The sequence below is a fragment of the Sparus aurata genome, chromosome 14 (genome assembly GCF_900880675.1).
Source record: "Sparus aurata chromosome 14, fSpaAur1.1, whole genome shotgun sequence".
NCBI classification, from domain to species: domain Eukaryota; kingdom Metazoa; phylum Chordata; class Actinopteri; order Spariformes; family Sparidae; genus Sparus; species Sparus aurata.
The window spans coordinates 14249902-14262273 of NC_044200.1; the positions used below are offsets into that span (position 1 = coordinate 14249902).

At 41.2% G+C, this 12372-nt stretch overlaps 1 protein-coding gene and 1 non-coding gene across 9 annotated transcripts in view; both read right to left on the bottom strand.

The window, feature by feature from the left end:
• LOC115595301 (ELKS/Rab6-interacting/CAST family member 1-like) overlaps positions 1–12372 on the bottom strand; it is a 130794-nt gene that overhangs the window by 27672 nt on the left and 90750 nt on the right. For all 8 annotated transcript variants that reach the window (XM_030439589.1, XM_030439586.1, XM_030439591.1 and 5 more), the window contains one exon: positions 8842–8989. In XM_030439589.1, the coding sequence (XP_030295449.1) occupies positions 8842–8989 (148 nt within the window). The remainder of the gene's footprint in view (positions 1–8841; positions 8990–12372) is intronic.
• On the bottom strand, positions 1703–1775 carry trnak-cuu (transfer RNA lysine (anticodon CUU)). The gene has a single exon. It is a non-coding gene; the product is annotated as a tRNA-Lys (tRNA).

Genomic DNA, 12372 nt, shown 5'->3' on the forward strand with positions numbered 1-12372 from the left:
TTTGTGCATGTGTGTGTGCGCGTGAAATACCGAGAGAAAGTCATGGAGGCAGAGGGGTCAGCAAGGAATCTCCAGGAAGAACAGACGGAAAGAGATCATTTATAACTCTCTCTCTCAGTGTTTTAAATATTAGGTTAGGTAGGTTGTTTTAAAATGGAACCATAAATATATCATGTATTTTGCAAATGTGAACAACACACACACACCCACACACACACACACACACACACACACACACACACACACACACACACACACACAACCTTTGACATACCACCTGTTGTGAAGCTTGTTAACTGCTGCAGAAAAATAACAGACCTGCTAACTTGCCACTTGGGGAGAAATCCATAAAGACCAGGACAAATATTAGTCTGTACACATACAAAGACCTGTAAATCACTACGTGTGCTGAACACACAAAGCGCACACATTTACAAGAACACTTTGACGTACAAACACACATCAACATACAGTGTGCAGACTGTATCATTTCCATTTTCTCTCCCCTTCTTTCCTCCATCATTCTCATCTCATCCTGACTGTCATTTAATGTCTCTTACATTTCTGTCCTCTTTACTCGCTCCCTCTCTTGCTGCTCCATCTGTTTCACATGTTACAGTTACATTTGAAGCTTTACAGTAGGCTTGGAAGTGAGCGAGGGAGTCAGACAGAGAAAGTGAGGGAGGGAGTCAGTCTAAATCTGTCAGTCTTGTACAATCTAAATCCCCTTAGCCTCTCACTGAGCCCCACAAGGAACAGGGGCTTAAACAGGGCAGACTGAGGTTTTCTGTGTGTGCGTGTGTGTGTGTGTGTGTGTGTGTGTGTTTGACAGAAACTTTCATATGTGTTTGACTGAAAGCTAAATGAAACATTTGAGTTGTGTGTGAGCAAGCGATAGCACCACACCAAGTGTGTATTCCAGCGATATAAGTGTGTGTGTGTGTGTGTGTGTGTGTGTGTGTGTGTGTTTGTGTGTATGTACATAAGTCAAGTTGATGAGAGCCTCCCCTGGCGTGCACACACACACATATTCATTTCCTCATTTTATCAAGAGAGCTTTAAAATAAACATACACGTATATTTAAAACAAACATGGAAAGTAAACAGTTCATCTTTAAACCACATGAGTACAGAATTTGGAGTCCAGACACACACTGGGACTGAATGTACGAACACACACAAGCACACACACTCACTCAGCTCCCATGCAGAAATATACACCAACTACTGCTGGAATATGACACTTTGTCTGGATTTCTCGCCTTCCTCCTTGTCCTTCTTTTATTGCTTTGAACACACACACACACACACACACACACACACACACACACACACACACACACACATACCGACAGTTATGGAGTGATGTTTATTTGTCTCTGTTTTTGTGTTCCCCTTCTCTCGACAATGTCCTTAACTGCAACCATTTTAATTATTTATTGATTTTCTACTCTACAAATTATCTTTTCAACCCAAAATGGTGTTTCGTGCATGTTCCTTAAGTTTACAGGCTTGTCAACTGGAGAACCAAGGTCGTACTGGGGCGTGATTTGTTAATTCTTGAGAATGGCGCTTGCACCAGTTGCCCATCCTGACATCTGGAGGCAACAGACAACCTACAGCAACCACATAACATCTATCCTCAGTTCAGATATAATTGACTATCAACTCTGTCAGAAGACAGAGGAGTCCAAAAGATCATCGCCCAACGTGGGGCTCGAACCCACGACCCTGAGATTAAGAGTCTCATGCTCTACTGACTGAGCTAGCCAGGCTGCATACATACAAAATGGTGCAGGGTTGGATGTCTGGGAGCACACAGGACAACATAATAGACAAAGAAGATAACTCTGGGTCGTCAAGATACAGGAATGAAACCTTGTGGCAAATTCTGTGTCACAACTGGGATTTGAATACACACGTCTCAGACCAGAGCTACCAATGCTTGGAAAGGAGTCTGTCCTTGAGCCTTCAGTTAAGCGGAAAGGATCCTAAAAAAACATAAATGTCCTACATACTTTAGTTTGTCTGTATCCATACACCACCAGTCTGAAACATCGAAGGGAATGTGATTTGATGAGCTGAAAGAGCAGTCCAAAACATCTGGCTGACCATAACAATCTCTTTGGCAAGTGTACACAGAATTGAACCGTCAGCAGTACATCCTCTTTACACAAATCTTAATTTTAACAATTTGGCGTGATACCTTAAGTTGTAGCTTTCTTCTTCTTCAAGGAGCCATATGAAGAATATTTAAAGCTTTCAGTTAATTTGTTTTTTGGAGGTCAAATCCAGGATAAGTTTGGAAAATACATCCATCTCTCCATCAGTCCTCCGCCTCTCTGAACTGTCATCACTACACTGTTAGCCCCCTCCTCGATACCTTCTTATCCCTCTGTCCTGCAGGTCTACTTCTGTTCAATACATTTCCCTTCATCGGCAGGGTCTTTGGCTCTGATTTTGAGCGATGGGCTACTAAATATGAATAAACAATCAAACTTAAATTGAACAATGATGCTTCTCCTTATTTTAGAGAAAGAAAGACATAGGGACAGGGAGAGAAACAAAGGACAACGGAGGAGGAGTGAGAGGTGGCAGGTTTAAGTTGAAGAGGATAAGCTGTGATGAGAGGGCACCTGATCTTTGATTTCTCCAACATGGCTTTTCTATGTCCAAATCTCCCTACCCCTCCGCAAACGCACTCTATCCGTCTTTGTCCCCCTTCCTTCTTTCTCCTCATCTTAGAGCTTTCTGAATCTTTATAATCCCCGGAGTTCCTCCCTTTTCCCTCTTCCTGTCGTTATCTCTCAGCTCTCTTGGATACAGTATTTTCTATGATTAAGTCTATCCGCCCTGTAACAAAATGTACCTAACACTGTGCTCCTTTGTCCCCCTTTCTCTCTTTCTATAATGATCTTAGTTTTTTTTTATTATTATCAAAGTCTCTTTCTCTCCTCCTTTTATTTTTCCCCTCCTGTCTCTCGCTTTCTCTCCCTCTTGACTTTTGAGCTCCTTAACGTGCCCCCGTATCCGTGACTAATTCTCTCTCCCACTCTTTTCCTCTATCGTCTCGGCAACACGTCCTCATTTCCATATCTTTTTCCTTTTTTCCTCCACTTGTCATTGTTCTGACTCTCACTAGTTCCTTGTCATTTTAGTTTTCATTTTAATATTTGTCCCCTTTGTTCTTTTTGCCCTTTCCAAATTTTTTACTGATCTGAACAATGTTCGTGAAATTTAAGCATTAACACAGCAAAGGTTTAGAGTCAACCCAACGAAATGGATTTCAAAATATCTGTCTCTATGTGGTCCATAGCAAATCACATTCTATTGATGAGCTAATGCAGCAAAATCAATTCATTTCAATTTAACACTTCGACTGCTGGACTAACTGCTCGACTGCTGCGCCACTGACCAATAACAAGCCATCTTGTAGGTGCAATACAATGTAATACTAGAATGACCAATGGTTGCTGCTAACCAATGCCATCTTTAGGTAGTTAGCTAATTTAGCCGTTTAGCTTGTGGTCTGGAATGTGAACCTGGAGCACTGTGGGAGTATTGGTGGTTACAGGAAGCCTTGGGACGGACCAGGCTGGGCTAGCTGGTTAGCATGCTAACTTCAGTAGATAACTTGCCATAATGTCAAAACGCAATTTTTCACATTCGATTAGAACACAGTCAATGGTACATATGTGTCTTTTGAATAACTTGGGTGAGCTGTCTTTTTTTTCTTTAGCGAATAAGCTAACATTCTGACTGACAGCTAAGAAGCTCTTAGCTAGCCCCAAAAAGCTCATCCTTGAAAGAACTGATGTAAAATCACAATAACAAAATGTCATGGTGGAATAAACTGCATGGTGCAGAGAAAATAGAGGGAAGCACTGGCATGTCCTGGCTGCCAGGCATGTTAGCAATTAGCTCGCGAGCTACAGTATTTCCCTTAGCTTTTTAAACAAAATATTTTGATGCACAGATTGACTTTCACTCTCTCCTTTTGTCTTTCTCTGTTCTCTCGTCTGTCCCCTGTCATTTTCAATGCCACTGAAACCCAAAACACCAGACCCCTAAAAGCATGAATTGGAGAAGACAAAATGGAGCAGATGGAGGGAAATAATTACAGATCGAAAAAGGAAGAAGATGTGTGCAAGACGGAAAGGACACAAAGAGCAAGCAGGGTGAGTACAGGTGAGGGGGAAAAAGAAAGGTTGGCGAGGAGAAGAGAATAAAATGAAGGAAAGGAAGAAATTAACACCTCCCTCTCCTCATCCTCCTCTCTCATTTTCATCCTCCCTGGCCTTTCTTTACATCGTCCCCTTTTCTCTAATTGTCAGGAATGCTGACCTCAGCTCACTTGTTTCTGTGCCAACTCTCTTTCTCACTTAATCTAATCATCACACCATTATTTCCCTCCTCCTCCTCCTCTTCCTCCCTCATTGTTCCCTTCTTCTTATTCTTCTCCTCCCCTCCATCCATCCTTCCTGCGGCTGTAACCCGCTGACAACGGACAGAATGAGAAACAAATGAACACGCAAAGTTAAGTGAGGGGGAAAAACTGCTGAGTCATACTTAGACCAAAATAATTTCATCGTGATAAGGCCCTAGGGAATATTAGATTAGATTATTGTTTCGCCTTTCTCCCCCCAGTGGTGAAAGAAGACCCTTTGTTGATATCTTTGTAATTATCAATAAGGAAAAGTTGCTGAGTCATGGTTGGACAAGACCTATTTCAATCGTGATAATGAATTAGATTACTTTTTTCACCCGTTTCTCCGTCTAAAAGATAAAGTTGTTGATAACTGGAAAATTACAAATGAAAGTGTCTGAGTCAAGCACTGAGGGGAATTATTTCATACTAAAGTCTCTAGGGAGTCGTAAATTAGATTAGAACCACATTTTTTCACTTTTGACAATAAAAGCTGGGGAGGCCATGATAACTGTTAACAAATAATGATATACAGAGGGAGACAAATTCATAAAATCCAGCTGACTCTAGAGGAAAAATATCACAAAAACTGACTAAAAAGAGGTTTTTCAGGAGTTCATGCGCATCCATATCAACTGTAACAAAGTGGATCACTGAAGAACTGATAATTGAGATTTCTGTCCTAAAAATACCAGAAATATCCCTTTTTAACTGCAGCTACTTCTAAATTAAATCCTTCGTACACTCATCGTTTACAGGTTTTAATGTTTCAGACGTTTGAAGTGTCTGAAGTGTTGTTTGAACCACAGAGTCTGGCTATGTTTTAGAGATTTAAACATGTTTTTAACGTTTTCTGGATCTGTGATCGTTTAATATTCCCTGCCTTTTCTGAGGTTTTCCTTTTTTGTGCATTTCTGCAATATCATTTAAGGCTGTTGTGGGTTGGGTAAAAAAAATAACACCTACGAACTTGGAAAATAGCAAACCATCATCCTACAGGGCTATCCAAAGCCATTAACATGAGAAGCCAAAGTCTTAAAACGGCCATATTAGAGCCAAGTCTTCAGCCACACAGGTGCGGAACAATGTCCAAGGCCACGGCCACACATGCACCACCTGTAAATGTTAACCACATGTGTCTCCTGCAAGGACAGATGGTGGTATGCTCCTCACCTTCCGCCTCGTCTTTCTCTTGTTCCATTTAATAAAATATTACAATCACTCCCTCTTCTCTTTGCTTTCACACACTCTTCGCCACAACTTCCCTCTCTCCTTCTCACATCGTTTAAGTCTCTGTCTCTTCACCACGCTGCTGAAAGTGAGGAGGAAGGAGACTGTGAGAAAGATAGGAAGAAAGGGAGAGTGACGAAAGCTGAGGTCACCCTGATCTACAGCCTCCTGTCTACACTGCAGCTGGGGGTCGAAGGGCAAAACACAGGAAACACTTTCAGGGACACCATATATTCTTTGACACCCACGCAGGTGTGTTTTTTATGTTTCTTTTATGTTAATCTTCTCTAATGCATGCACCAAACTAAGTTTTCTTGCAAGCCTATTTTCTCATTATAAGCACATGCACTGCATATTTGTATTCACTCTGCTCATTCATTCAGTCATTTGTCTGTGACCACATCAGCTTACAAACAGCCCTACAGCATTTGCACTCTGCTTTTATTTAAAACTTATAATGAATGAAATGCCAAAATCTTTGGAATGGTGATTCTATTTTCCACAGAACTAGCTGAATTTTAGTCAGGCTGATTATACACGTTGATCCGATCCTCTTAACCATGATTGTGCTTTGAACCTGAATTCAGACCAGATGTGAGTCGTCAGCGGCATTTAAGCACCATAGTAGCAAAGTGTCTGCACAGTCAAAACACACTGACTCTGATCTCATATCAAACAACAAGAGAATCGGCAGTAGAGAAACTTCGAAAAATGGCAATTTGGACCGTCTATCAGACAGTCAAAGCAAACCATAAACTTTGAAAAACTTTAAAACTTCTGCTTTCCGTTTAAACTTCAATCATTACCCCTCGTGGAAAACATTTGTGTACAGCTCACCGACTTATTTTCGTCATCACTGACGTATTCTTCATTATAATTTCATACTCTGTCTCCGTCCATCTGTCAGGCAGGTTATCAGTGGCAAAGGGCGTGTGTATGTCACTCTAAAGGAGCGATCTAAAAATACCACACCAGCCTCAACTGGCTGGATGGTTACACTGCAAACAAACACATGCATAACACACACGCAGACGGGAATATTGAGGAAGTCTCGGCTGTGATCCATCATTGAGGGACTGAAACTTATGACACCACAGAGAGAAAGAGAGAGAAACCGAGAGAGACACCAGGAGGGGAGTAGACCGCTCACACCCTTGAACACACTCACACACACACACGCGCACACACACACGGCGGCAGACAGTAGAGTCTCTGTGTTGTCAGTAACCACCTTCGAGACCCTGAGGTGTCATAAATGACTTCAAATAGGATGGAGAGAGACGGAGGGATGAGGGAGGAAGAGAGAGGAGAGTGATGCATGCCGTAATGACTTCGTTTGACACAGCCACTCTCTAACACCCCCTGCTTTTTATCCTAAACACCAATGCAAATGCTCTTTGACACATGCACATGCACACGATCTTTCTTAAGCATGCAACATCCATCTCACAGAATCCTTTTGAGCTTATTCGATCCATTAAGTGGATTTTTGGCAATATACAATAACTGGAGAGAAGAATTGTTACATCTTATCTATCTGAGCAGTTTTGAAGATGACAGCTTAATCACTATCATTTGAATGGCAGTTTTGGCTATTAAAACATTTGCTCAATCCAAGCTGAATGCATGCGATAAACATGGTGTACATGTTACTTGTGTAGGACCCTCCTCCCCTTCTTACTAATACCAACACTTAACACACATCATGGAAATATTTCATGGTTTTGTTTTTCAGTTTTTGATGTTTCCTGTTTTAATTTGCAGTTATATCCTCATGTGTCTTGTGAATTTCACTTCCTGTCATAGTCTCTTTCCTGCCCTTTTTCTGCGTACAAAATTGTGTTTTACTTGTGACAATATTGTATTTTATTTTTGAATCATTCATGTGTCTTTGCCAGTTTGTCTGTTTTCCCCACGTCAGTCCTGCGTCTACGTTCTATAGTCCTGTTTTGTTCCTGGTGTCTCTGCGTTTGCTCCTCATGTTCTCTTACCTAGTGTTTTTGCAGTTCTGCAAACAGTTTCATCCTAGTTTGTACTCCATTTGGTTATTTTATTTTCCTGTATTCTTTTGGATTTTCAGCAGCCTGCTTTGTCAGTGATGTTTCCTGCTCTTTTCGTCTCCTGGATTTTGATTTTTGACTACAGCTTATGACATTAAAGCTTCTTTTTTTGTTTCTTAATCTGACTGTCATGTCTGCATTTGGGTCCTCATCTTTTCACAAGTCATTACAAGAAAAGAACAACAATAAAAACATGTTTCTGAACATTACAAATACAACAAATTGACTCTTTGTATTAGAAGAAATTTGATTAAGATTTGATTGAAAAAGTCTTATCATCCAATTATTTTCATGTCATTGATGTGGAACGGCTAGATGCACCTCAACAGCTCTGACTTTTGACTTTTTTGTGCACAGAAGAGAAAAAGAAGAAGACGAGAACCAGATAGGGACACAAAGTGAGAAGAAATAATACAGATGGAGAGAACTACAGCGAAGAAGAAATCCACCAAACTCCCAGTAGGCTCATTCACTAAGGGGTTGGTTAATTCACTGGACCCACGAGAACCTTTACTGTGTGTGAGTGTGTCCCTGAGTGTGTGAATAGACCTCTGTGTGGAACCACAGAGGCATTTGGTCATGTTTATATCCTTGTTTTTGGCCTGGATGAGTGTATACATATTGGTGTGTGCGTGCGTGCAAGTCCGTGAAGGTGTACCCATACCAGCAGAGTGACGTGTGAGGCTGTGTGTGTTGGTGTGTGTATCTGTGGACAGAAAACGTAAATAAATACAAATTCATATGAATGTGTTGTCAACAGAGATTTGTAGAGCATTTGAACTCTGTGTGTGTTGTGTGTGTGTGTGTGTGTGTGTGTGTGTGTGTGTGTGTGTGTGTGTGTGTGTGTGCGTATACGTGTGGTGAGTGTGGGAGGGGTAGGTTAATCCTAAATTTACCCTCGGTGGTCGGAGGACTGTGGTCACATCTGGACTGAGTTTCTCTCTGCCTCTCTGTTTTTCTTTGCTCCCCTCGTCACTGCCACCTCACCTGTGCTCCCGTTCTCTCTTTTTTAAATTATTTTTTTGGTTTTTCCTCTCCATCACTTCTCTCTTTTAAATAACTGACCAAACAACTTTCAGGGTGTCCACTTGGATGTCAAAGTATGTGTGTTTACAGTAATCCTACCTGCTGTTTGAGCTGATGAACCAGACTATCCTTCTCCCTCTTCAGAGCTGCCACCTCTTCCTGGGTTTTCTTCTTCTTGGATGAGGAGAGCTCCAGCAGGGCGATGTTGGCATCTTTCTCACTTATGGCTGCCAGCAGCGCCTCTTGCCTGCACAAAGAACAATCATACATTTTGTTAGCAACACTAGAAATGTACTTAATGAGCAATACTAGAAGCAATACTAGAAATGTACTCAATGATTTCACTGAGGCCACACTTGAGGTGCTAACTGCTTGAATTTCTGAACTTGAAAAAAAACCCACATTATTTCCTGTTTTGTTGAGTAGGTTTCATCCGCAAGTGTCATGTTCCGTATTATACTTCCTATCTTTGTTTCCTGCCTTTTTTTGATTGCCTTTATCGTACACTCTTTGTCAGTTTTTATGTTTTAGTCCTCATGTTGCTTCTGTGTATTGTCGTGTGTTACCCAGTCCTGTTTTGCTCCTCGTGTCTTCCTGCGTATGCTCATCATGTGTCTTCAGTGTTCCTGGTTTTGTTCCACATGCCTTTACAGTTTGTTCGGTATTTGGTTTTTGTATGTCTCTCATTAGTCTTTTAGATTTGCCCCAGCCTGCTCTGTGTCTGCCTTTCATTTTTGGAGCTCGCCTTTTGTTTTTCAGCCCTTCTGTCTTGCATTTGGGTCTTCTTTTGCCAAACCTAACAGCACCGCAATATGACATCGAAACCGCTCAACGGCGACATCTTTTTCTTGAAATCGTTGGAAATTTCCTGCGGATTATCGAAGGTAACAATTTTCTGAAAGGTGTTTTTACAACTTTATGAGCACCACACCAAATTATTCCAGTCACCTCCCTTGGTAATCTGGGTGGAGACAGAAAAAAACCCAGAGATGAATACCTCAAAATCTGGACAAAGGAAACCAAAATGATCTGCATGGCTGGATACTAATTTGTGTCAGCTTTAATGTCATGGTAAATCCATGACTTGTCAACAAGTGGAATCCTTTTAATTGGAGCTGATTTAGGAGGATATAATTGGAGTATTTTTCCAAAATGTAGGGCCTTCCTAGTGTTCAAGTATGACACATACCATGCAATAAAGATGTTTCCAATTTGTTCATGGTGGAGGCCTTTACGCTATATGAGTCGCTCGTTTTACTATCAAGTAAAGGCAAAAATGGGAATAAATATTTGTTTTTCACCCTCTCTCCTCTCAAATTTTCATCCTTTCTGCTGCAGAACTACAAACATCTCTTTCTAATTGCGGAAAAATTGTAAAAATGGGGAGACAGTTGGCAGTGAGGAGTGTCTTGCTTATAAAAACGGCAGTGCACGTATTGGAAAAACGGTAGCTAGATGCCTATAACATAAGTGAAGTAGTAATAGCGCATGGCATTTGGCTCCAAAGCTACAAAAATAAGCAATTAATCATTGTGTTTAACTACCTTTGACTTTATTTAACAACATGAAAACCTCCCACTCTCTGTTTCCTGAGGCGTATCTCTCTCTAGGTCAGGTTTCCATCCAAAGTTTCCACAAATTTTAAGCAAATTTTGAGCAAATCGACAAAGGAAAATGCAAGTAGTTACAAATTCTGCTATACAAACGGTAGGAGTTGGATGATCAGGACAAGCAGCCGGTTGTGCACATTCTGTGCTCAAGAACAGTGCCCAAAAATGTATATGTAATGTTGAAAAAACCTCAAGCCAGCATCTAAACGTTGTAGGACATTTTGTTTTTTTCAAACGTTGCCATATTCATGAACCATTTCTGATGCGATACTTTATAATGCACATAAAATATGTTGAAGGAAACACGGCTTCTGTCTGAGCTTCCAGCCCTCTTGTCTCTCTCCATCTCTTCCCCCTGCCTGGATTGTCAGTCGGGCTGACAGATAGATAGCATTCCATGTGGTTAGGAAGCAACAAGCCGCATCCCATCCGTCCCATCAGCCGCAGATCTGGCCGGGCCTCGTCTGAGGACACCCAAGGTTCTGGATTCTCGGAATTCTGTCCATTTCCAGAGAGAATCTAAATCGTAAAGCTTTGTCCTCAATCCCACAGAGTTCAGACACAGCAAAAGATGCAAACTTGCATATGAAAGAACAAATATGTTGCCTCTCTGGCCGTCTCTCTGAATACAAATACGTTGTGTTTTCATGTAAGAAGAAGACCTAGTGGTGCAGTGAGGAATGCAGTGATGAGAGTGTCTAAATGAAGACAGATTACATGTTTGGACTGTGCGAAGACCCACAAATTCTTTGGTCAACCTCACTGACCAAACTGTTGGTGTACAAGTGTCCCATCATGCATCTGGGTCGAGGGAGTTGAAACTGTGATTCTTAGATCGATTCTTTAAGCAAGTCTGGTCACTGTCAGACTGCTCAGTTCCTTTTAGTCAGATACTTTACAGATTAGTGAATGTGGACGCAACATTTTAAAAAATTAGTGATATTCTGAAGTTTGATACCTTATTTGCACTGTTGATTTATTCATTTATCCTTACAACCCACCTATACTGCACAATATACCATTAAAATTAAGACTGTTTCAACATGCCCCTGATAATTTGGGGGGAAAACAAAAATACTCGCTTCATCAGTTTTCGTTAAAGTAAAAAATGTGAACTTGGACTCCTTTATTCTATATAACATTATTTTCTTCGTTTTGTAAGACTTAGGGACAGTGTGACAGTCTTTTCCTTCCACTGGTACACATACATACTGAATCACACACACACACACACACGCAGACACACACACACACACAGACACCCAGAGAAAGGCTAATGGAACATAAGTCTTGTTAAAGCTAACAGTGCGTCTAGTTTTATACCATATCTGAGAGTTACCTGCCAGCACATGGCACTTATAAACCCCGGTGATAAAATGATATTTATTCCAGATGCACTCGTCTCATTCTGGGCCGCTCAATGGCTCTCCCTTCATCTCCACACACACACTTAAAACACACTCGCCTTGGCCTTCTCAGCTTGCAGAGCTAAACATGTGCTTATAACAAGTGCTGGTTGTGGCTACTGCTGTTGCTATGTGATCATTAAAATCTGTTTCAAGTGCAGCTCTCTTTTGCCAAATCTTTAGATAATTCTGCTGTCAGAGGGCTCTTAAAACAGAGTATGCTCTCAGCTCGGCTGGCAATGTGTCCTCACCACTGAAAGTAACAAAGACACTGCAGCCAGTGCGGTGAGGAAGAAAGGTTCCCAGTGGATCTGCAGCCTTTAGATCTGTAACTTTCCTTTCAAGTCTTTCCTTTCTGGAGCAATATGGAGCGCACAGTGGGATAAAGGAAGGTCTAATAACTGCGATCAAAAACAAAAAAAGAAAGCTCGCTAAAGAGGTCTCACACACTCATATTCTCATTATTTTGGCAACATCTTTTGGCAATCCCACAGATTACTTATCTGTGTGTGTAGTAGTGTGATATATTTGCCTCAGGATTTCATTTAAGTGTAACTTTGTATTACAAAATACCACTTAAATGCAGACTCCTCATTGCTGTCGACGAGACCAGA